The 26,464-nt window shown below is 39.0% G+C and overlaps 3 protein-coding genes across 3 annotated transcripts; 1 reads left to right on the forward strand and 2 right to left on the reverse strand.

Moving 5' to 3' along the window:
• Positions 1 to 12,593: 12,593 nt before the first annotated feature.
• Positions 12,594 to 13,604, reverse strand: LOC110699467 (peroxisomal membrane protein 11B-like). Its single transcript, XM_021876968.1, has one exon. The coding sequence runs from the start codon at positions 13,397 to 13,399 to the stop codon at positions 12,707 to 12,709; it is 693 nt and encodes a 230-aa protein (XP_021732660.1). The 5' UTR covers positions 13,400 to 13,604; the 3' UTR covers positions 12,594 to 12,706.
• Positions 13,605 to 15,071: 1,467 nt separating this feature from the next.
• LOC110699327 (conserved oligomeric Golgi complex subunit 7-like) lies at positions 15,072 to 22,490 on the forward strand. The gene is made up of 10 exons (XM_021876839.1): positions 15,072 to 15,356; positions 17,003 to 17,092; positions 17,199 to 17,318; positions 17,407 to 17,508; positions 17,591 to 17,868; positions 18,516 to 18,661; positions 19,724 to 19,919; positions 20,094 to 20,766; positions 21,370 to 21,702; positions 21,865 to 22,490. Exons 1-10 carry the CDS (start codon positions 15,072 to 15,074, stop codon positions 22,144 to 22,146), a joined length of 2,505 nt encoding a protein of 834 aa, XP_021732531.1. The 3' UTR covers positions 22,147 to 22,490.
• A 598-nt stretch (positions 22,491 to 23,088) lies between these two features.
• LOC110699328 (glycine cleavage system H protein 2, mitochondrial-like) lies at positions 23,089 to 25,898 on the reverse strand. Its single transcript, XM_021876840.1, has 2 exons — positions 25,595 to 25,898; positions 23,089 to 23,836 (listed from the first exon to the last, which is right to left on the reverse strand). Exons 1-2 carry the CDS (start codon positions 25,668 to 25,670, stop codon positions 23,448 to 23,450), a joined length of 465 nt encoding a protein of 154 aa, XP_021732532.1. The 5' UTR covers positions 25,671 to 25,898; the 3' UTR covers positions 23,089 to 23,447.
• Positions 25,899 to 26,464: the final 566 nt, after the last annotated feature.

Consider the following 26,464-nt stretch of genomic DNA (forward strand, 5'->3'; position numbering starts at 1 on the left):
AAGTGTTGGTGCATGGACAAAAAGACGACGAAGATGGTTTTTCGGTCGTGCTTGCATGCACTATTTTGTCTATGATATGTAATTAAACTATTTCTAGTTTTCATCATGCTTTGAACATATCCATAGGTGTTGGACACCTAGGAATTTCAAATGTAAGACTTTTAACACTAGTTGTTTCAAGTTTACAAATTTATGTTCAATTAAATTGCATGTTTTACATATGACAAAAGTTGATACCACTAAGCTAAGACCATCGAGTCGAATCAAACCTACTTGTGGCATTGTTGTCTTGGCCACATTAACATCAAACGCATCAAGAAACTTCTTCAAGAAGGTGTTCTTGACTCATTTGACTTAGAGTCATTTGAAAATTGCGAAGGATGCTTATTAGGCAAGATGATCAAACAGCCATTCTCCAAGTTGGGAGAAAGGGTAAGTGACTTATTAGGTCTAATACACACGGATGTATGTGGACCTATGAGCACACCCGCAAGGCAAGGTTACCGATATTTCATCACCTTCACCGACGATTATAGTAGATATGGCTATATCTACTTAATGTCGAATAAATCTGAATCCTTTAAAAAGTTCAAAGAATTTCAGAAAGAGGTTGAAAATCAACTTGGCAAGAAAATTAAAGCACTTCGATCGGATCGAGGTGGCGAATATTTGAGCCATGAATTCTACGATCACTTGAAAGAATGTGGCATTCTTTCAGAGTTGACACCTCCTGGAACTCCTCAATGGAACGGAGTGTCCGAACGGAGGAATCGGACCTTGTTAGACATGGTTCGGTCAATGATGGGTCTTAGTGAACTCCCTATCTCGTTCTGGGGACATGCGCTACAAACAGCAGCACTAACACTGAATAGAGCTCCGTCAAAAGCTGTTGAAAAGATTCCATATGAATTATGGACTAAGAAACCTCCCAGGTTGTCTTTTCTCAAGATTTGGGGATGCGAAGCATATGTCAAGCGATTAATTTCGGACAAACTTCACCCCAAATCGGATAAGTGTTTCTTTGTGGGATATCCAAAAGAAACCAAAGGGTATTACTTCAACAATAAATCCGAGAACAAAGTGTTTGTTTCTCGTGATGGTGTCTTTTTGGAGAAGGATCACCTTTCCAAAATGACAAGTGGGAGGAAAATCGAACTCGACGAAGTTCGAGAGGACGAGTAACAATGTCAACCTGACAAAACTGACAATCTAGATACTTTGGAAGCATCTGAGAAGATTGGTCAGAGTCAAACAGACAATGTAAATGCTCAACCGATTACCCTACGTAGGTCGCAACGGCAAAGATCTCAACCAGACAGATACCTCGGTATTGTCTAACTGATGATCAGGACATCATAGTTATGGATGGTGATGAGTCGGCGACATACAAGCAAGCTATGACGAGCCCCGACTCTGCAAAATGGCAAGAGGCCATGAAAATCCGAGATGGACTCCATGTCTGAAAATCAAGTCTGGGACTTGGTGAATTTGCCCGAGGGTTATACACCCATTGGTTGCAAATGGATCTTCAAAGTGAAGACAGACAAAGATGGAAATGTATCGGTATACAAAGCTAGACTGGTGGCAAAAGGTTATAGACAAGTCCACGGGATTGACTATGATGAAACTTTTTCACCAGTTGCAATGCTAAAGTCCGTCCGGATTATCCTAGCGATTGCTGCATATTACGATTACGAAATATGGCAAATGGATGTCAAAACCGCCTTCCTTAATGGGATTTTGGAAGAAACTGTGTATATGACACAACCAGAGGGTTTTGTCGATCCAGGCAACGCTGGAAAGGTTTGCAAGCTAAAGAAGTCCATTTATGGACTAAAGCAAGCCAGCAGGAGTTGGAATCTGCGATTTGATGAAGCCATCAGCAAGTTTGGTTTTATCAAGAATCCAGATGAGTCTTGTGTATACAAGAAGGTCAGTGGGAGTGATATTGCATTCCTAGTCATGTATGTTGATGACATACTGCTCATTGGAAACAACACAAAATTGTTAGAGTCCGTAAAGGGCTGGTTGGGAAAGTGCTTTTCAATGAAGGACTTAGGAGAGGCACAGTACATATTGGGCATCAAGATCTACAGCGATAGATCTAAGAGGATGATTGGATTAAGCCAAAGTACTTACATTGATAAGGTATTAGCTCGATTCAACATGGAAAATGCCAAAAGAGGGCATTTACCGATGTCCCATGGCATAACTCTCAGCAAGAAACAGTGTCCGCAGACACCTGTTGAGCGAGAAAGAATGAATCAGATCCCATATGCTTCACTAATCGGATCGATCATGTATGCCATGATATGTACAAGGCCGGATGTATCGTATGCCCTGAGTGCAACGAGTCGATACCAATCGGACCCAGGAGAGGCGCATTGGACTGCGGCCAAAAACATCCTTAAGTACCTGAAAAGGAACAAGGATAAATTCCTGGTATATGGAGGCCACAAAGAACTGGTTGTTGAAGGTTACACCGACGCTAGCTTCCAGACTGACAGAGACGACTTCAAGTCACAGTCGGGATATGTATTCTGTCTGAATGGAGGAGCGTTCAGCTGGAAGAGTGCCAAGCAGAGCACCACTGCAGACTCTACAACTGAAGCCGAGTACTTGGCCGCTTCGAAAGCTGCCAAGGAAGCTGTTTGGATTCGCAAGTTCATCAGTGAACTTGGTGTTGTACCCTCAATCAAGGGCCCGATAGACCTTTATTGTGATAATAATGGAGCTATCGCTCAGGCCAGAGAGCCGAGAGAACACCAGAAGGTCAAACACGTGCAACGATGATTTCACATGATAAGGGAATGGAAATCCGAAGGTGAAATCAGAATTTGTAAGATCGGCACGGACGATAATGTGGCCGATCCTTTGACTAAACCTCTACCTCAAGTGAAACACAACAAACACGTTGAGGCAATGGGAATCAAGCATGTTGGAGACTGGCTTTGATATTCCCTGTACAAGTGTTTTAATTAAACAGGGTTGATTTAATGTAAGACACTGTACTAAAACCATTCATTAATGGAGTAATTAATTTTTGTGCAAAATTATCATTCACTCCATTACTATTTAATTGTGGTTTAGAATTAAATAATGAGTCCATTCGATTTACGGAAATATTCAAAACAGGGTATCAAGACCATGTCTTGGATAAAGAAACACCTGTTAAGTGAACATTGAATATTAAATCGAAAAGTATCCCTATTCGAGGTCATCTAACAGATGGACGATTGATGACCGCCATAGATTAGTGTGTAGTATGATTTACAGCACCGTTTCTTGTGCTGCGAGGACGTGACAGTCATAAATCATTTGCACAGGTACAGTTTAGAACTGTACTGGATAAGACCTATGAGAGTACTTTAAGAAAATTAAAATTTTTTCATAAGTACATTTCTCATTATGGCTATCGGAACTTATTTCCTCAGACCATGAGTACTGTGAAGTTTTCTTGTTTGAGTACTAGGCTCTTTGATGTTTCCTAACGTCTGCCGTAACTGGGGATCATAACGGGAACACTCGGGAGTCTATGTCCTCTTAGTAAGAATAACTTACAATACAAGACTGGGATTGTCCCCCTACTAACAATAGGGAAAATGTTTTGTTGTTTAAAAGGCTGCTCGAAGTGTAAGACTGTAAAATGCATGGCCATGCTCAGATGGATTTTAGAAATCATCTGCTTATTTGACAGTCAAACTCGGAGATCGAGAAACACTTCTGAACGTAATAAGGATGACAAAGAATCTTACCTTATAGTTCACGAAGAAACATTAAGAGACAAAGGAAATGAGCTAAACACAATGTGCACACTTGTCCGGAAGGACAAGTGGGAGATTGAAAGGAATGGTGTCCTTCCAACAAGTGTATTATTCCGATAGAGGATTCAGAATTATTACAGAGGTAATTCTTCAGTAAGGTCAAGTGATCGGAATGCCTAGGTGGAGGCCGCTTCCGATCAGTAATATCAGGATACAATTGATATTACAACTTAATCTTAACTGAACCGTTCGGGTCGAACCCAATCGAATCTCCGATCCGAGATGTCGAATTAATCCGAAAGGATTTAATGAGTCGACAGAGTTTTACGAATACAGACGTCGGAAATCGAGCCTAGGGCGTCGATACTGAGCGTCGCAAAATCACAATCGACAAGCATGAGCGTAGCCATAGCTAGGCTAGGCTAGCTCATCGCAAACCTGGGTGCACCATGTGTGTGATAGGCGCACCATGGTGTGCTAGGCACCATCGCAGCCTAGGCGCACCCTAGTGACAAGGGTTAAATCGGTCTCTACAATCTAACTCTCAATCAAACAATACTTATACGAACACCCTATAACCAAGTACAATGGCAAATAAAGGTTCGATCCACGAGGAACGAGAGTAATTGCAAATCAATCTTAAACCTAAGCTAGTTCGAAATCAATGGAAAATGGTGTTCTAAAATACTACTAATAAGATGGAATAAATCAATAAACTAAGACACTAGAGAGAACGGGAATTCACCAAACCATCGGTAACTACGCAACAAGGAATCACAGAGACAAACGGGATATGCAAAGACTATATGTCTGATCAATATCATGTGATAGGAAGACAACGGGCAATACTAAGCTTGGATTTCTCATGCACTTAACATTACTCGATACATAATCAAACCACATTCAATAATGAAATACTCAATTCACAATCTCTTGTTCAAATCAAGGATATCATGCAATCAAAATCAAGATTCTAGGTTAGCTACTCCTATTATAATGAATTAACATGCAATCGCATATAATCAATTTAATCACAATCCGTTTATCAAAATCAATCCTCAATTACATAGATTACCTAGGCCGGGTCTCATCTCGAAACCCTAGCTAGGAGACTACTCACACATATTCATAATCAAAGCAATAATGAATTCCAAAAGCATAATAGATATAAACATGAATTCTGATTAAGGAATAATAAAGCTTGATTAATAAACAAGAATGAATAATACCAATTGTATTGATGCGAATCAATGGAAAAGTTCAGAACTTTGATATCCGTCGTCAATGAATAATACAAAGAATCTTCGCAAATCTTGCTTCAAATCAATCCAAGATATCGTTGATCAAATGCGAACAAGACCTAAACCAAGCATAGAGAACAAAGAAATCATGCTTCCCTCTAAACCCGACCAAACCGGCCACGTCCTCCCCTTTTGCTTCAAATCACCACCCTAATTGGCCCCTCGTGATTCCTCGAAGGAACCGGAAGAAGTGATGTTTTCAGGAAATAACAAAGGTATCCCGACATCTCGATTACGCATAATCTTTCCATAGGGTTGAAAGGTATCTCCCTCCACCGTTTGAGAACCGAACACCTCTAAAGTCTAAGGGTCTTAAAAGGGTTGTAATGTATTGGCAATGGGTAAGGTAGGTGAAAACAATTTAAAAAAGTGGGGTTGATTCCTAAATGAAGCGCAAGAATCACAATTCTCAAAAACAATAGTTCAAAAGATGTAATTCACTTTCCACAATCTCATTGATTCACATTCTTACACATCCCAAATTATCCATATAATACACACTCAAATGACCTCTTTCAAACTTCAAAACTTTATTTAGTGTCCTTGCCTTTTTCACAATTCGGACGGCTTTTCTCTTCTTCTTTTTTTTTTCTTTTTTTTTATTGATGGCAAAAATGACTTTCACATTACATATTTACAATTAGGCTCACTTTCACACCTGCTCAAACCAACTATCAAACTTTATTTCTTGATTAGTAAACAATAAGCTCAACAAACCTATCTAGGTTAACGCTTCACAACTAAGGGTTGGTAAAACATTGGCCATCGGGTTTGTAACACGGTTAACCAAGAATGGAATTAAAGCTCAACATGGTTAGCAAGTAAGATGATGTAAAAAGAAAATCAATTTGTAACAAAACAAAAGGAACAAAATAAGAAAAATGAAAAAGGTGCCCTCTTCCTCCCTTAAAAGTGTCAAGTCGGTCTCGGGAGCTACTAGTCAACACAAAGATCGAAAAATGCATAATCAAGGATCCAAATATGCCACTCAACAAGAATGATGAAGGCTAGAACAAATAAACCTCACGGGATCTAACAAATAAAGCAACTACCAATCAAGGGGGTCAAATCCACAACCGGGAAGCGACTCCATCTTACCACAGCCCAAAGGCATAGAGTTTCACATGACAAAAGTGTTCTATTTCTACCCTTCGCCTAGACTCGTCCACATTGATCAACAATAGACTCGAACTGTGTATTCATCACTGGCTTAAGTGGAAATAGACATTCCATACACATTCATTCACATTTCGAATCCAACATGAACAATATTCCAAAATTTTGTAATTAGACAAGTTTATTATGATCCAACAACATAGGAAAAGACTACGAGGCATATCATATAAGCTAAACCACACATCCTCATAGCAGAAGCTTTTCCTATCTAACACAAACATATGTACAACTAAGCCAACTGAATAAGTTGAAAGGCACATAACGAGGCATAAAAATCACATAAAATCCCAATCGACAAACAAGTGATCGAATGATATCAACATCAACGATCCCAGGTTCCTTAGAACCGATCAAACATCCTCGAACCATTCAACTTCTTCCTAAACTAAACTATCCTAAGCACAAAAAAAAAAAAAAAAAGATCTCACCAAATTTGCTTCCCGGGAGCTCCAATTAACGGCCATAGCATCGTTCTTCAAACTCATGTCGCGTCTCGAATGTTCCCAATCTGCAAAAAGGAAAGACATACTAGCAAACAAGTTAAGGTTAGTCTAGGAAAGCAGTAAATCTTTTTTTTTTTTTTTTTTTGTTTTAGAATGAATACAAGTAAGACCCCCCCCAAGCTAGAATCAAACATTGTCCTCAATGTTTATACATCAAGGACTTACAATAGTAAGGAGAGGGAGGTAACTAAAGGGAAAGGGAAAGGGATCACGAGCTAGGCCCGCCCGGGCCATAAGGGAAACGGGAGGCCATATCATCAACACTCCTCTTCAGGTCTCTAAAGGCGGAGGTCATATCCTCGTTCGACCGGCGCAAATCCGCTACCTCGAGCTTCAAATCTTCCATTCCTTGGCGGAGCCAGGCAAAGTCTTGCGCCGGGATCTGCTGGGCCGCATCCGGGCCACCCTCCTCGTCATCATCATCATCAGCAGCATCGTCACCTCCTTGGCCCCCGTGGGCCTGCTCATCCCCCTGGTGAGGCTGGGGATTGCGGTCTACATACTCCGTGCCTTCGTCCTCGTGCCAGGCGAAGTCGGGGTCGAAGATCCAGTTGTCTTTGTTGTAAACCACCGTCCTCTCCGGATCGGGCAAGTAGGCGTATGGCTTGCCTGCTACGAGCCACAAATAGAAATCCGGCTGGGATGTCCCTTCAAGCCACTGCATGGCTCTCAAGGTGCGCATATCAAGCCTCGTAGTGCCTGGGATAGCCTGCAATTCAGAAAAATCAATCCCATTATATTGCGCAAGAATGGTGATCATGCCACCGCTAGTAATATCACCCCTACCCCGGGCTACACCGTCGAGGTGGTCTAGTAACCACGCTCCCATGTCTAGACGCCCGTCCCCACGGGTGAGGTGCCAAATAAACTGTAACTCCCTAATGGAGACTACACCCGAACTATCTCCTCTAGCAAAGATAGTAGAGGAGAAGGTCCTGTGGGACAACCGAAAGGCGGGATTGACGATGGAAGTCGCCTTATCCCTACGGGGATCTCTATCCATCTTCCCCGTGATTTACCGCCAAAATAACCCGGAGTTGTAGTGTTTTGAGTGGCCATCCTTAGGACCATATTTCAGGTCGGATGTCCACCCAAAGGCGGCATTAACTTGGGCCACCGACATTTGAATGGTGCCCGAGTTCATTAGTTGAAAGGACAAGTACCGGGGTGAGTTATTCTCATCCCGATGCACGTACAAAGAAGACAAAAATACGAGGGTAAGCCTCTTGTAAGTGAGAGCATGCATGGTAAGGAAAGAATCAAAATTGGTAAATGAAAATAGTTGAACCATGTCACTTTCGATCCCTAGAGCCCTAGCGGCTAAAGGGTCGTAGAACTTGGTAGGCCGGATCGGTCGGTGGGATAATCCTACAAATTTGTCCAAAAAGGACGGGTTATTAAAAACAATACCCATGGTGTCCACCGTAGGTGGAACCATGGATGAGGATGCATCGTCCCGACCCGGTCTCCTAGTCGATGTCTTTGTTCTAGGCATGTTTGATTCAAGAAATTAAGCACAATATACCAATTAACAAGCAAGAAACTATCCTAGCATGCAATGTACTACCGTAACACTACTAGTTCACCCAAACTTGCAACAATAAAGCACAATTCAACAACAAATATTCAATAAAACGAATGAAATTGGACAAAAATTGCGAAAATCAATGAGTTTAAGAACGAATTCACTGAGGACTCCACGAAGTGGAGTTGTGGCGAGCTCAAAGAGGGCCGAATTTTGCGTTCAATCACTTGAAAAATGCTCCAATGCAAGGAGGGTGCCGAGATCTTGAAAGAAGAATATGGGGAATTAGGGTTTGATTTGAGGAATTGAGGGAGGAGGTTGGGGGTTTGGGTTAGTTTAGAGAGAAAAAGGGTAGGAAAGAGTGTTAGAGAGTTAGGGAATAATGAGAGAGTTTGAGTGAAATCGTGTTTAAAAAACACGAAAAACTATCCGGAACCCGCGCTGCACGGCCGTGCTATAATTGGCACGGCCGTGCCGAATTTGGCACGGCCGTGTTGGCTTGGCAGGCTTTTTTTGCGAAATCGAATTTCAGATGGCACGGCCGTGCTAAAATTGGCACGGTCGTGCTATTACTTGACACGGCCGTGCTGAAAATGGCACGGCCGTGCTAGAATGTCAGTGGGCTTTTGAGGTTTGGCACGGCCGTGCAGATTGTGGCACGGCCGTGCTGGATTCTGGCACGGCCGTGCTGTCTGATGGCACGGCCGTGCTGTCTGCTGCAGTCTGCAGGTTTTCTTTTCCTTCAAGGCACGCATCACTCTCTTCATTCCGTGCTTAATTTGATTTGTTCGCAATGGCATAGTTTATTTGATCTTGTGTGTGTATCCCTTGGTTTTTGCTCGAGGACTAGCAAAAGTGTAGCTTGGGGGGTTTTGACAAGCGCACTTTAGGGCGCGCTTTAGAGCATATTTTAGGATGATTTTGGATGTATTTGGGGCCGCTTTGGCCGATTATTACCTTGTTATGCTTACGTTCCCCATATTACGTGCTTCACGGGTTTTCGGTTTGTTTTTGATGTGTTTTCAGGTAATATGAGAGAAATTTGGTTGAAGACAAGACCAAACGTCACGTGGACAGACTTTCGAGTTTTCAGCGGTTTATGCTTTTATATCAACCGAGTTTAATCGGATCCCGAGCCCTTGATGCGTAACCGAGCTAGCCTTGACCGGAGTCCGAGGAGTTAAGGAAGTTCAAGTGTCGTGCATTGATTACATAGCACAGGCAGCACGGCCGTGTTACCATAGGCACACCCGTGCTGGCCTATAAACAAGCAATCCCCGGCAAACGGCGCCATTTTGACAAGGGTTAAATCGGTCGCTACAATCTAACTCTCAATCAAACAATACTTATACGAACACCCTATAACCAAGTACAATGGCAAATAAAGGTTCGGTCCACGAGGAACGAGAGTAATTGCAAATCAATCTTAAACCTAAGCTAGTTCGAAACCAATGGAAAATGGTGTTCTAAAATACTACTAATAAGATGGAATAAATCAATAAACTAAGACACTAGGGAGAACGGGAATTCACCAAACCATCGGTAACTACGCAACAAGGAATCACAGAGACAAACGGGATATGCAAAGACTATATGTCTGATCAATATCATGTGATAGGAAGACAACGGGCAATACTAAGCTTGGATTTCTCATGCACTTAACATTACTCGATACATAATCAAACCACATTCAATAATGAAATACTCAATTCACAATCTCTTGTTCAAATCAAGGATATCATGCAATCAAAATCAAGATTCTAGGTTAGCTACTCCTATTATAATGAATTAACATGCAATCGCATATAATCAATTTAATCACAATCCGTTTATCAAAATCAATCCTCAATTACATAGATTACCTAGGCCGGGTTTCATCCCGAAACCCTAGCTAGGAGACTACTCACACATATTCATAATCAAAGCAATAAGGAATTCCAAAAGCATAATAGATATAAACATGAATTCTGATTAAGGAATAATAAAGCTTGATTAATAAACAAGAATGAATAATACCAATTGTATTGATGCAAATCAATGGAAAAGTTCATAACTTTGATATCCGTCGTCAATGAATAATACAAAGAATCTTCGCAAATCTTGCTTCAAATCAATCCAAGAAAACTAAAATCTCTAGAAATATCTCTAAGAAAACTAATGAATCTCTAATACTAAGAACGTTCTCCAATAACTCTCTACAAAGGCTCTCAAAACTATCTCTAAAACTATTGTAGGCTAATTACGTATTAATAATTAACTTCTCATGCGCTAGGAGGAGATGCAGCACCACCGGAACATGCTTCGTTATAAATGCTCTTGATTATAGGTCAGCACGGGTGTGCCTATGGTAACACGGCCGTGCTGCCTGTGCTATGTAATCAATGCACGGCACTTGAACTTCCTTAACTCCTCGGACTCCAGTCAAGGCTAGCTCGGTTACGCATCAAGGGCTCGGGATCCGATCAAACTCGGTTGATATTACCTGAAAACACATCAAAAACAAACCGAAAACCCGTGAAGCACGTAATATGGGGAACGTAAGCATAACAAGGTAATAATCGGCCAAAGCGGCCCCAAATACATCCAAAATCATCCTAAAATATGCTCTAAAGCGCGCCCTAAAGTGCGCTTGTCACCTAGCAGCCCATCGCAAGCTAGCATGGGTGCCTAGGTGCGCATGGCAGCCATCGCAGGCCACACAGGCACCAGGCAGCCCATAGCAGTTAGCAAGCATGCTAGCGTGGTGCCTGGGTGCATATGGCGCCTATCGCAGACCATGGCATCACCAGGCGCACCATCGTAAGCACTGGGTGCTGCGTGCGTGCGTGCCTGGCCTGGCAGCACCATCGCAAGCACCAGGTGCTGGCGTGGCTGGCTGCCTGGAAATGGCGCGCCATGTGCGTGTGCTTGAGTGCTAGCCTTCGCATGGCAGCACTAAGCATCGCAGCACATGCGAGGGGCTGCGCGCCAGCTTGATGTTAGGGCCTGGCACTCGCAGCCTCGCACACTAGCCTCGCACAAAGCAGCCTCGCATGTGATGCGTGTGGGCTGGCAGTGCGTGGTACGTGGCGCATGGCTGGTGCGTGTGCGTGCAATGCCTAGCTGGGTGCTAGGCAGCAGCGCCACGCATGCGAGTGCGTGTACGTGCGCACATGCCTCGCATCAAGCACAAGCAGTGCTAGGCACTGGCTAGTGCTAGCGTAGGCATCGTGCTAGTGCGTGTGTGCGATGGGTATGCGAATGGTGCGGGGGGACAGTGTGGCCAGCATGCGTGGCTCGCTAGCAGCACGAATGCTGGCTGTGCTAGTAGTGAGGCGCGAAGAGTGAGTGCGTGGGCTGCTGGGGCTAATGCCAGCACTAGGTGCTAGCAGCGCCCAGCGCCAGCACGTAGCACCAGCACAGCCCAGCAGCAACGTGCACTGGCTGGCTGGCTAGGTGCTGGGCAGCAAGGCACGCTAGCTGGCAGCCCCAGCTGGCACGCTAGCTGGCAGCCAGCTAGCACACCTTGACCCGGTTTTGGGCATGGTGTGTGGGGACCAATACATGGCCTTGGGGATCAAGGCAATGGTCCCCCCAAGCCTTGGTCCTCACTTGGCTTTCTCTATATTTGTGCCATGTGTCGATTTGTGATTGAGTTGATTAATTATTTAATTTTGGAATTAAATAATTATCATTTTACCAACTCTCCCACATTGATGGGAGATTGGAAATCAAGGGATCATTTCCCTATAAATACCAAGCTTGGTATTGGAATTTGAGACAACCTTGAGTGGAATTAAAAAGGCAACTCTAGAAAAGAGTAAACCTTTGATTCGTAAAACTCATAGTTATTTTGTCCGGGTCTTGACTAACCTTCAAGACTTGGGACGCTCGGGTCGGGTCGAGGGTACGATCCGTCGGAGATCTCGTCTTTTCGAGATTTTGAAGTAAGAGCTCCTTGGGAGCGAAGCACGCGTCAAAGGTATAATTCTTATCCTTAATCTTGTTTGATTAAGTTTATCATGCTTGTTTAATTGCTTTAATTAAGGGGCGGGTCTTGGTGGGTTTCCTTCCGCGTAGTGTCGGGCCACTACGAAACCCTACACTTTCCTCAAAAATGGTTACTATCTATCTTTAATTTTTTGGTAGCAGTCTTTTTGTGAGCGATAGAACAATGGTTCTGAGCTCCTGAATCCTGAAAACATATTGGGTGTATTATTGTTTTGGCTCAATCTTTCTTGCATTCGTTACAATTAGAAATTAACCTTTTGAATTGTTCAATCACTTAATCAAACACATGTTCACAACCATGTCCAGAACAGTTGTAAAGTTCTACACACCAAGATGAAAAACTCATGCACTCATTGCAATATTTTCTAGCATTTAGAGTTTTTAAAACATTAAAAAGTGTCCCAATAATTACATGTAAACCCAAAAAAAGTAAAACCTCTACATTCTTTAAGAAGGCCAATTTCTATACCAACCAGCCCATGCAGAAACAAGACCACTAATCCCCAACGTCACAGCATGACAGCAAAACGGGTTTGGCTCAATCTCCGCCACCGCAATGATCAAGTCCGCCACATTTGCTGCCACCGCCATCAACCTCATCACTCGATCCCCCCTTATGTTCCCCACCCCTTCTTTCACCTCCTCTTCCTTCTTTTCATCCTCATCTAAACCCTTGAGTAACAGTTTTTCCTTCTTCAAACCTTCATGCATGAGAATGAAGTCTGATATTATGAAAAAGACATAACCAACTGACTCACCAAAGGCTGAAATGAAGCTCATTTTCTTAGCCAACTTTGCATCCAACACTCCAAGCCTTGACAACCAAGTAAAGTGGTCGAAAAAGAAGTAAACCATCTCCCCTGCATTCCCTAGCACGGCCAAGGTCTGGAGCCCACGAGTTGGGCCCGGGTTCCTCCGGATGGTGTTGAGCCCTGTCAAGGACCGGCCACTCCGAAAGGCCTTCCGACTCATGCCCGCAGCCACCTCCCATAGTTTGAACCGTTGGGCCAACTTGGGCTGCGTTGCCTCGAGGTGCCAATGGGCTAACTTGGAAACATATTGGTAGGTCTTGACTAGCTTATCTATGCCATCTCTTTTGGCTAAGAAGATGACTAGCTTATCTAAGGTATCATTGCTCATGATTTTTTAACCTTCTCTCTATATTGTGTGTTGGAGGGCACTTCAGAATTTTTGGTTAGTTGGGTTGGTTGTTATTCTTCGGATTATGGGGTTTTGTTGTAAGTTTTGTACTTAAGCGAAACAGAAGCAGAGCCACAAAGTAGGTATTTTTTGGGATAATGTAGAGGATTAACAAGGAACACATGTTTGGACCTTATTTTCCAAATTTTGGCTACCATAAGCTTTTTCACTATCGTATAATGTATTTGTCTTAGTTGCATAGTTTGTCTCTTCGCATCGAAAGCAATTGAGTATTAGTCTAACTTACATTAGAAACAGATCAAAGCCTTTGTATAAGAAAACAAATCAAGATATACATAGATCGGAGTAAAAAAGTGTTAGAGATATGAGATATCGGAAAATATATGTGTGATATATTTTTCGTAGATATCATTTAGAGAATAATATATTTAGGTTTATTTTATCTTAAGATATTATTTATAGAATATATCTTTAAGATTTATGGTTAGACTGGTATATCTTTTAGGAAGATTGTTTCCTAACTTATGAGTGTATGTTTTGTATAAATACTCTACTTATTGATAAATAATAAATAAAAAAAAGCAATACAAAGTCATTCTATTCTCTCAATCACCCTAAATTTGTCAAAAAGCTTCATAAACAAGGGAATTGATCTATAAATAGACGCCATGACATAGATATAGATTGCATTAGGAATCACAGGCTTACAACACAATTGAACAATAAGTTGTATACATTTTACTAAACCAAAGCTATAAGAGAAGTAGCATGTTTTAAACAATAATATGGTTCTATAGATATTGAACCTTGTAGGCACTAACTATAAGTATTCACTTTGGTGTCATCCGTGTATGTATACGTACCAGCATCCATTTAAATAGTGAGACAAATGTAAATTAAGATTAATATCATAAATTCTTAATGGCTACCAATTGGCTAGCAAGCCTAGTGCTCTCAAGTAAAACTAAGCTTAACTACAATATTTTGGTCTTAGTCCTTATTTCGTTACTCCATAACTAAATCACCTAAATGTTGAGGATTTCTCAACCTCTAATAATTTAAGTCATGAATGACTCTAATAATACGGCGTTGGCATTAAATTATGTTTAGATAGTATCATCTAAATACCAACAAGGAACTATATCGATACCAACAAAATATTTTTGCATTCGTTAATACCACTGAATTAATATGTCGGTATCACGATAATACCATCTTAAATATAATTGAATATCAACGCGTGTTATTAGAGTTATTCTGACTCAAATTATTATAGGAAGAGAATTCCTCCCTAAATGTTAGTCATCAAGCCATACTAAATACCATTCAACAAGACAACCATATGGACTAGTCCCGAGACCCCGACTCCCCGTTCCGTGCGACTTGGGCCGTTTCTAGTTTTCTCAAACTAAAGTGCTTGTTCTTTTCGTTTCTTACCAAAAACTTAAAAGGAAAACTAAAATGGTTAGATCTCCTCCATCTTTCTCCTGTTACTCCAGTGTATTTCATCTTCAAAACCTCCATTTTTAACCAGCTCGAAAACCTCTGATTCAGATGAACTCAAACTCATTCATCAACCTACATTTCCACATTTCTTGATCATTCTCTCACTTTATCAATCAATCGATCAATTCATCATAATTCTGGAAAAATGATGGTAGATTTGGGAGCATTCTCCGACGAGAAATTCGACGCGAAAAAATGGATAAACAACGCCGTGAAAGCGCGTCACCCGCAAGACGTGCTGGAGAATCACTTAGCAGATCTGGAAATGAAGCTTCAGTTGATGTCTGAAGAGATCTCCGCTTCTCTTGAAGAACAAAGTTCTGCTTCCATTCTCCGCGTTCCACGCGCCACTCGTGACGTTATCCGTATTCGCGACGACGCCGTTTCTCTCCGCTCCTCCATCTCCACCATCCTGACCAAGATCAAGCAGGTTTGATTCAATTTAATTTTTTTGGTTTGATTTTGTCTGTTAATCAAGAAATTTTTGGAAATTTGATTGAAATTTTATGTTACTGCATATTTCAATTAGTGACAAATTATGGATATTTGCGGAGTTGTGGAATTGGAATTAATACTGTCAAATTTAGTTTATTTTGTTGTCGTATATTTGATAATATGAGAGTGTGAAGAGTTACTTGATCCTAGTAATGGTGAAAACTGAGATGAATTTGTGCAAGACATAGTGTGCAATTAGCTAGGGCGTTTACGGATCGTGTTGAATAGTTGTTGCTCTAGTGAGACCATTTGAATGAAGGTGAAATTAGAAATCTATGTAGTCTTGTAATTATGAGATATGTGCCATGTATTTCCATTTACAAAGCAATACAGTTGAAATGTTAGGTATGAATTCATGTAAGTGAAGTTGCCATCATAGATAACAACAGCTACACTTTCTAAACTTCTAGTACAAAAATTGAACATTTAACCATTAAGCAAGAGCTATATTATAATGCATAATTTAGACTTTTAGTCAAACATAAATGTTGTATACCTAATGACCCAAGAAAATCAAGGGAGGTTGGGACCCTACTAGCCCAAACTAAGGTTCGCCATTGTGCCTCTGAATTACAGAATCTAAACTAATAAACTAATGTTTGACAGCTTCCATAAGGCTCACAATTGTGGTGATTAAAAACTTAATGGAAGTACAGTAATCTGATTAAAACATAGTAGTAGACTGTTAATAAAAGAATAGATAAGGGCTACTGTCCACAATTTAATGCACGTGGCACTTCTTTGAAAGAATCAAGAGGTGGAGTTTATTTCCTGATAAGCTAGTATTGTCTTTTGGTCCAAATTAACCAGCAATTTTACCTTATAAGTGTGAAACTGTACTTTGGCAAACAAATTTTGATAACTGAGGATTTCAGTGTGTTATAGCATATACTAGATGTTAGATTTTTTTTTTTTTTTTTTTAGATCCTGAAACAACAGCTTGCTAAGCTGAGTGGTCTGAAGGTTTTGAAGTTTGTATCTTTGACTAATTCTAGGAACTATGGAACTGACTCTATCACATAATTATTTTGGTCATAATGGCCCTTTTGTTGTTGTTGTTGTTGTCCCGAATTTGAGGGTAAAAAGTTTATCAATTACCATTGAACTGAAAGGAATAGTTTGGACTTTTATATTAGAACATCTATTACTCCAACAATTCTCTTTACCAAATTAGAGGGTAGAAAGCCTTGTTAGATTTGCCTTGATTTATACTTTCATAAGTTAACCAACCAAAAAGTAGTTTCTGTAATAATTTTGGGAAGCTGTTTATTCCCTAATAGTGTAATATAGTCCAACTTAGTTATTAACTGCAAAGTAATTTCTGTTTGTGCCAGTAGAGGGTTTTATTGCCAAGTCTTGCTCACTTCGACGTATAATCTTGAGAATTATATGCACTATTGAAAGTAAGCTGATCATCTCTACTATAAAATGCAAATAGTGTTTGAGTTGATGAGTTTTTTTGGGTTTGATCGTATAGATCTTGCTAATTACTTGAAGGGCTTTGACTACATGTGCCTCTCGTTATTTCATAGACTTGTTGCTCAATGAGAGCTCTTTTTTTTTGGCCTTAACTCTCTTCAGGCTGAAGGCTCTGCTGCTGACTCTATTGCAGCTCTTGCAAAAGTTGACACTGTCAAACATAGGATGGAAGCTGCATACAAGACATTGCAGGTTATATATAACTTTTTTTTTTTTTAATCTTTGTACTTAATGATCTAGTTGATGTGGCTGAGAAGAGGCCAAGTCCTTAATAAGGCAAGTTTGGTATGCTATATAGGATGCTGCTGGGTTGACCCAATTGAGCTCAACTGTGGAGGATGTTTTCGCGAGTGGTGATCTTTCACGGGCTGCTGAAACGTTAGCCAGCATGAGGCATTGCCTGTCTGCAGTAGGGGAGGTATGATGTTTAGCTGCTTCCTATTAGTCGTAAATATGTTCTAGTCATGCTGGCCTTAAGATTATTTTTTTCTGTGCTGTACTTTTAGGTTGCTGAATTTGCTAATGTGAGGAAGCAACTTGAGGTCTTAGAGGATAGATTGGACGCGATGGTGCAGCCTCGATTGACAGATGCCCTGTCAAATCGTAAAGTAATGTATCTATATGTGTTTTGCGTTGTCTGCTCCTATTATGCTCCTTGTGTCTCATAAACTTTTTGTTCTTGCTATACAGATTGAAGTTGCTCAGGAGATGCGAGGAATTCTTGTGCGAATTGGCAGATTCCAGTCCCTAGAAGTATACTATACAAAGGTTCACCTCAAATCCATAAAAAAACTTTGGGATGAATTTGAATCCAGGCAGCGAATCAATAAGTTGGCAACTGAAAAAAATGATGGGCAAAGGCTAGCTAGTAATGAATTCCAATCAAATCATTCAGGCCTTTCTTTCTCTAAATGGTTGCCAAGCTTTTACGATGAACTGCAACTCTATCTTGAGCAAGAATGGAAATGGTAAAATCACAATTTTCTTGTTGTGTCCCTTTCTCAGTTGCCTTTTCCCTAAAAAACATGCTAGGCCTTTTTTTGTGAAGTTTTCCTTGCTTTCATATGAATCTTAGAGTTATTATTGTTTTTACATTTTTATAAAAAAAAATTTACTCTCCATTAGCAATTTTCTTTAGCTGTAAATGGCTACATCTTTAAGTTTCTGAGAATGAATTTCCCACAAGATTGATGAAGATCGAGCACCGCTAAGCATCAATATACGGGGAGGGTACTTTATGTAGTAGCATAATAATTGAGTTATTAGTGACTTTACTAATAAGATAGGTAGTTACTTAAGGTAAAAGCTCTATTAATAGTGCATATTATAGAGAGGAAAAGCATGCTGAATATTATTAAGATTTTATTGTAGTTTTGTTTTACCTTCTTGGAGAGAACAAGCCTCTAGAATGTTTGTAACTGTCTTCTAATATTGCTGTTTACCAGATATTAAGCAGTCATTCTTCATCTTCTTTCTAAATTTTCACACTTCATCTCTTAATTCTGTCCAAAGCTAAAGCTGATTTTTAGCTGGCACCCTTTATGAACTTTGTTTTTATTATTTTGGCTTGTCATTTATTTTGCGTCATAGAAGTTATTCACATGTTATTTTGCAGGTGCGCAATTGCCTTTCCTGATGATTATACAACACTGGTACCAAAGCTGTTAATTGAGATAATGCTGGCTATTAATTCAAGCTTCATTTCCCTCATCAATCTTGCAACTGGAGATGCTGTTCCTGAAACAAAAGCATTAGCTAAAGGTTGAATGTTGAATATCCCTAAAGCTTTATTTTATATGCTCCCATTATTCTATCAAATAAGGTCTATTGGCATTTTTGCAGTCATAGTTTTAAGGGCACACTTTAGCAGTGTTTTTTCTTTTTTTTTTTTTCTGTTCTAACATCAAATATTATGAAATTATGAATTTGGAAAAAGTATTTTAACAGGTCTGTTGACATTATATCTACTTTATTAAACTATAATTATTTTTAACTTATTTCTATTTGTGTTCTTGAAGACAATGAAATTTGACAGTGCGGCGTACTAGCTGTAGAAAATCTGTTTTCTTTTAGGATGGAAGAAGTAATAGAAAAGGTGCAGGATCATATCACCCCCAAATTCCTCTTTTTTTTGCATGACTACGTATAGGTTATGATTTTACTTGGCAAGTGGAGTTCCTACTCTAAAAACACTGACAGTTTTAAGTTTCAACCTTTGGGTATAATAGCAGGAACAGAAATTCATGACTTTATAAATATTATGTTAGATTTTAGTTTTGATGTGCTGTTTATTCAAAACAATTAGTTGCCAGTTTTATTTTGTAAGGTGAGATAATTGCATCTTAGTGTGCCAAATAGATTTATGCTCTGGTGTGTTATTTGTGTGCTGCAATTAGTTACCCTTTTCATTTAGTGACTAGTGAGGAGAGATAAATTGCGTTTGTGTGCCCCATATGTTATCAGTCTATCAGATACATATCTTTTATAAATAGGTCCTGTGTTGTTTAGAAACTGCCATTGTTAGCCAATAAAATTGTATTGGATGATGAAAAGAAGCTGAGGACTATGTCCGAACTTAGGAAGTCTTGATGGAGCCTCGATTCAGAAAGAATTTCCCTCTCATGCTTACACTCAGCATTGGGGTAGTTTTCTGTGAGATAGCTATAATTGTTCTTTGCTTTACTAGCATTCTAACTGTCATGTGAATCAATCTGATTAAGGTGACTTTAAAAACTGTAGATTTTACAGCTGGCCCAATGTTGGTGCTTCAGATATACAGTTGAGCTAAAATAACAAAGTTTGTTCTCTAATTCACATCTTCAGGGACATTGGATTTGTTATCTGGTGATATGCCCAAAGGAAAGATTCACAGCAAGCATCTTGATGCAATGATCGAACTGCATAACGTGACAAGCACTTTTGCAAGAAATATCCAACATCTCTTTTCAGAATCTGCGATGCAAGTATTACTTGATACAGCAAAAGCAATTTACTCTCCTTTTGAGACATTTAAAAAGAAGTAAGTTGAAGACTTTGAATTTAAAATTAACTCATTTTGATCTTGCTTTCAACTGTTTTTGCCCATTGATTGAGCTGTAGCTCAGTAGTGCATGCCAAGTTCCTTTGACTAATTTGCAAATTGTTACTTTGATGCTTCATAATTCTAATTGATATGTAAATTTTTGTGTGATAGATACGGGCAAATGGAGCGTGCTATTCTTGCTTCTGAGATTGGGAAGTTAGATCTTAGAGGAGCTGTTGCTCGTGGAGTAGGTGCTCAGGGAATTGAACTGAGTGAAACTGTTAGGAGGATGGAGGAGTCTATTCCTCAGGTCATTTTGCTTCTTGAAGCTGCAGTTGAGAGGTGTATTAATTTTACTGGTGGTTCTGAGGTAGATGAGCTAATTGTGGCCTTGGATGACATAATGTTGCAGTACATTACTATGCTTAACGAGACATTAAAATCATTAAGAGCAGTATGTGGAGTTGATAATACATTTGACATTGCAAAGAAAGATTCTGGATTGGACAAGAAGGAAGGAACACATAATCCTCGTAAAGCTGACCTAATTTCAAACGAGGAAGAATGGTCCATGGTACAAGGGGCCTTACAGATTCTTACTGTTGCTGATTGTTTAACGAGCAGATCCTCGGTCTTTGAAGCTTCACTGAGATCTACTCTTTCTAGATTAAGTACAAGTCTTCCTGCATCAGCATTTTCTGTGGACCAAAATCAGAGACAATTGTCCATTGACAATGAGTATGCAAATGTGAATGTAGATGAAAGAGCTGCTCTAGATATGGCTTCTGTACGTTTAGTTGATGCTCCTGAAAAGGCTCGAAAGCTAGTTGGTCTTTTGGAACAGGCAAGTACAATTCATTTGGTTTCATCTCTTCTTTTCAACTCAATATATGCTCTAGTATTTTGTAGTCTTAGGAAAGTGCAAATAGAGGGATTGTTTATGAGTTAAATGTAAAATTGGTCCAGGGATAGAGCAGCTGAAGGGGTTGTTTAAGAATTTATGTAAACTTATTAGTCGTCTGACAAATTTCTGTTTGAATGGTGTCTTAAATATTAATTTTGTATGAAATGATGTGAAATTTACTACAAAGGGGCAAGGGAGTAGGTAGATTTTGTAGGTCAAGCTGTTTTGGCAAATACGGAGAAAGATTGTAGCAAATGAAAAGAGATCTTTGGGCATCAGGTCATTACATATGAAAAGCTTTTTGAGAATCTTAACTGCTTTTGTGATAGTGGGTGTTAAACCAATTTTGAATCACTAACAAATTCTATGACCCTCTTCCATGGCTGTATTATATGTTCTGCCTCTGTTTAGGGGCTATATTGAGGTGTTTGTATTAATAAAATTATTTGTCTTGTTTCCTTTGGAATCTTTGTATATATGCTATGTTGTCTTAAAGGTGTATAATAAACTTACTTTAGAACGCTACTTCTTATGGTTGTGCAGTCTAAAGACCCTCGGTTCCATGCACTTCCACTTGCATCTCAGAGAGTTGCCACATTTGCAGAAACTGTTAATGAGCTTGTATATGATGTCCTGATATCAAAGGTACGACAGCGTCTCAGTGATGTGTCACGCATGCCAATCTGGGCATCTGCAGAGGAGACTAGCGCTTTTCCTCTTCCAAGCTTTAGCTCATACCCTCAATCCTATATCACTAGTATTGGTGAGTATCTCCTTACCTTGCCCCAGCAATTGGAGCCCCTTGTAGAAGGTATCTCCAGTGATGATGCCAATGCAGATGATGCCCAGTTCTTCGCTACTGAATGGATGTTTAAGGTGACATCAATTTACCTTATGCTTTTCCAGTTATCTGTTGAAGTTTTTGATTCTTGATTCCTCCACCTTCACTTTTTCCCTATTAATTTTGTATATGTTCCCTTTATACCTGTTTGTGTTCATGATGCCTGCTTATACTTTGTTATGCCTAAACCTTTGAAGGTTGCGGAGGGTGCTGCTGCAATATACATAGAACAGTTGCGAGGGATTCAATATATAACTGATCGTGGAGCTCAGCAGCTCTCAGTTGATATAGAGTATTTGGCAAACGTTCTTTCAGCTTTGTCAGTTCCAATTCCCCCAACACTTGCAACATTTCAGACATGTCTTTCCATCCCTAGAGATCAACTAAAAGATCTGATCAAGTCAGATTCCAGCACCCAGCTTGACCTTCCAACAGCCAATCTCATCTGCAAAATGCGACGTGTAAATCTAGATCAATAGTTTTGATGCCAAAAGTCCAATTATGTCCTTGCACTTATTTGCTTCATACAATTATACTTGAGCCCATTATCACTAGTACATTTGGAAGGAACGAGAAAGCATTTGAAGGCAGTATCTGACCATCTATCACTTCGAGAATCAACCAACAAGCCTCAATTTTGTTTCAATAGCTCCTCATTTTATGCTTTTTGGGGAGATATGCTTTCAATCAGGATATGTGGTGTACTAAATGTATGTTCGAGCGCAATGTCACTCCTAGTTGTACAGTATTGTGAATTATACCTTTGAGCTTTGCCATTACTGAAGGAGGGTAACTGAAGCGAAACAGGAAAGTTATAGGCCCATTTTTTTTTTCCAGGCTCGTCAATCTTTCTTCTCTCAATATTATTATTGCCGGACTGAACTTGGTTTTGTGAATTAGATTTGAACAGCAAGCACAGTAGGAAGTTGCACTTACTATGTTAAATCATTATTTTTTTTATTTTATTTTCATAAAGAGGTGAACAAATTTGCTAAACCAACACTCTTAAACCATCCAATCATTCACGGAGGGAAAAAAAAAGAGCCAAAGTTCCTCTTTCACAAGAAAGTGTTACATAATTTTGCTAGTTAAATTCTGTATCCATAATGATTAATGATATTGACATTTTCGAACATGCAAAAATTATAGGTTTAACGAGTTCACTAAAAATTCCAAAGAAGCATTGGTATAGTGAAGTTATAGGCACTAAGTAATATTTTTTGAGGAAAGATCAATAAGTAATTTATCAAATCAGTAAACAAATAGAGCAACAAATTGGTTGGCAAATTATTGTGTTCGAGTTTTTTTTTTGAAAAAAAAAAACACTAAATAAATCAAATTCCACCTCTTGAGTTGGGTCTATCTTTCAATCAAATGTTTATTCGCTAATTAGTTATTTTCTTCTTGTTTATTCTGCTAAAAAAAAAAAAAAAAAAAACAAAGCCTCACTCACATACTCAAATGACATTGCTAAAATGCTGCCCCAAAAATAAGATTAAAACCCCACTTTCAGTACTCATGAATTGATACTTTTAAAAACACAAAGGTCAATTGTTCTTGCAAAAAAAATCCATTCATTTGAGATCACCAATACTAGCTAAAAGAATAAAGATCTCAGCTACATGAAGAGTAAAGGTTCAAACTTTTTTTATTTTCACTTCTCTGGCAGGGGTGGGTTGAGGAGCTTCTTTCCCTGGCAGCTTCATCACAGCAAGAACAATTATAGTCATTTCCAAAGCAAAGCAAGCATTCAAAACAATACTTGGATATGCAGTCTAGTTTAATGCTTGGCATCTTCTTCCTCGCAGAATTTGCTGTATTTGTCTGCATCCATCAAGGAGTTAAGCTCATCCGAATTGCTCAATTCAACCTTAATGATCCATCCCTTCTCATAGGGGCTAGAGTTGACCAATCCAGGGGAGTCGCCAACCTCGTCATTGACTTTAGTCACTTTTCCAGATATAGGAGAATTAACATCACTAGATGCCTTCACACTCTCAACTGCACCGAAAGCCTCGCCCTTAGAGACAGCAGCTCCCTCTTCTGGCAACTCAACATATACGACATCACCCAAATGTTCTTGTGCATGATCTGTTATGCCTACTGTAGCTGAATTACCCTCAACTTTCACCCACTCGTGAGAGTCAGTATACTTCAAGTCCCCAACAACTGCAGATGAAATAAAAGTATCATTTTAATATATGATGGGCCAATATCATCATCCTTCACCACAGCCATATAAAAAAATGACGCTGAAGGTTTGAGGATGCATTTGTCATCAAAGCATAGGAAGTATTTCAGAACATCTACAGACGAGATTATTAACTAAGCAGCTTGAAGCAAGAAAGAAATAAGAAAACATGAAACTAAAAATAACACAACTTGCATACACAAACATAACAACTGCTACAAAGTCCATAACTTGACAACACCAGACATGCAGCAAAGAACTTATATACGAAGTATGCAAATTGGTTAATTATACAGTAAGCTATATGAGTTGATAATTCATGATAAGATTCACTCAACACCTTGGTTAATTATACAGTAAGCTACACAGCAGGAGAACAAGTATGCAAATTGACCCATCCGATCATCAAAATGCTGACCATTCCCCTAACCATGTTTTCAGTTTTCAGCATTACAATTTATCATTGACTTTACAGTGCACTTACTAAAAAAGAAAGGTATCAAATTACCACTGATCCCACCCCCCTCCTTAACTTCATGTTTTTTCACTTAAACTAGAAAACGGAAAAAATTGGACATAAAAGCTCTAACCATATCTCCCGTAAAAAGAAAGCATCCAGCGAACTAACTCTAACACATAGGCAAAAGCTCTAACCATATCACCTACATAGCAGTAAAGGCTTTTCTTTTCTCCCAAAAGTATTACTTTAAGTGATGCCAATAAGGTGGAGTTAAATTCTAAAAGTTCAAAGAGGCTTTCAAAAATGCACTCTACCCCTGAATGCTTTTAAATATACTCTCTTACAATGATCAATGCATGTAACGAGTGAAGGGATTAAGTGTGGAACAAATATTCTACACCACCATGCAAGGCAACTAGACAGAACAACTATTTGTCACAGCAAGATCAAAAGGGCAGCCATCAAGAACAAATAGTGACAAACGAAGCAATCTGTCACAAAAAGCAAACTCTATTTCCCTTCAACGTAACGTGGAAATCTTATCAGCCTTTATAACTACACCTTACAAAAGGACACTTTCCAAACTGGATATAGTTTAGCATCTAACCATAATTATCATCTAAAAGAACAATCTCGCGAGTGACATTATTCTTCAATAAAACCCTAAAAATAATAGCTTAAACCAAGTGAATTAAAAAACTTTACAGGTTATATACCCCACAAATTTGGATTGAAAATGACATGATAATGAATAATATAAGACAATGCATCTTACACAATTACACTACACAACAGAAGCACAAGTGAATATAAACGTCCCTTTCAACTCCAAATCAAAGGAACCGACGAAACCCAGTAATTATTCTGCCATTTTTAGAGCAAAAATACAAACTTTAGACAATTTCACCTAGGATAATAACAAATTAACCTAAGGAATCAAAGTTACATCTCATGTATGCACAATCATATACTACAAATTTCATTTTTTTTTTTTTACATTCAACATGTATATCTTAATCAAATCCAATGGTATCTAATCCTACCCAACTAATCGCATATGAAGATTAATCAAACAATAACCCAAACAAAACAAATTCAAATATTAACAAAAAAACAAGATTCAGAACAAAAACGCTTCAATCAAAACACATCAAGAATATATACAGCATTTCAACAAAAACCCAGATAAGATCTTATGTAACAAAGGTCAAATTCAAAAAAAAAATATGTAAATCAATAAATATATTAAGAGAAAAAAATGATCAGGGATTAATACCAGTAGCAAATGATCTGGGAAGAACAGAGATCCCAAGTCTTGAGGCAGCCCTAGAAGCGAACAATCGTAAAGCCATAGTTACCCTACTTTGAGTGTAATCTAACAAAGTAGAGGGAGTATATTTGGCGAATCTATTGGAAAAACGAAGAAAAAGAGGTGCAAACTTTAACAAAACTCCAATAGACAAACTGCGTATACTGTAGAGTGGCAACTTTGATGTGTCAACAAACCCACTAACCCACCGAGGTTGGTGATTGAAAGATTGATAACAGCCCACTTTTTTTTCTTTTCTTTTTTTTTTATGGGGTTTGTAAATTGGATGAAAATTTTGGGTGGGAATTGGTAGAGATTACTACGTATAAAAAGTTGGTCCATAATGTACTCAAGTGTATTAGTTGTTTTTACTCCGTAATAAACTTGTATATTTTTTATTCATGGAATGTTTTTAATTAACTTTTTCACTGTTTATTTAAAATATTTTCTTACAGTATTTTTGATATTATGCTTCATTTTTTTTGGTGTTAAATTATAATGTATTCATCTATACTAATTTCTTTATAGGTTTCGATCTCCTTATCTTTATGGTTACAAAATTAAAAATAAATAAATAAATAAATAAATTCCTTTTCTTGCCCTATTTAATAAGGTTTGTATAAAAAAAATTGAAAAGTTGGTAAAAAGAGAAAATTGTATACACTTTTTTACATTTTTTTTTATATACGGAGTATTAAAATATCACCCCTAATGATTAGAGAGATTGGTGAGCACCTCTTTTTGCCAAAGCAACTTATTCTTTGTTTGATAGTTTATTAATGGTCTCACTTAAGAAGTTTTTTCTAAAAAAAATGGAACTTTAGCAGAAAAAATAAA

Source organism: Chenopodium quinoa, unplaced genomic scaffold (genome assembly GCF_001683475.1).
Source record: "Chenopodium quinoa cultivar QQ74 unplaced genomic scaffold, ASM168347v1, whole genome shotgun sequence".
In the NCBI taxonomy this organism is placed as follows: domain Eukaryota; kingdom Viridiplantae; phylum Streptophyta; class Magnoliopsida; order Caryophyllales; family Amaranthaceae; genus Chenopodium; species Chenopodium quinoa.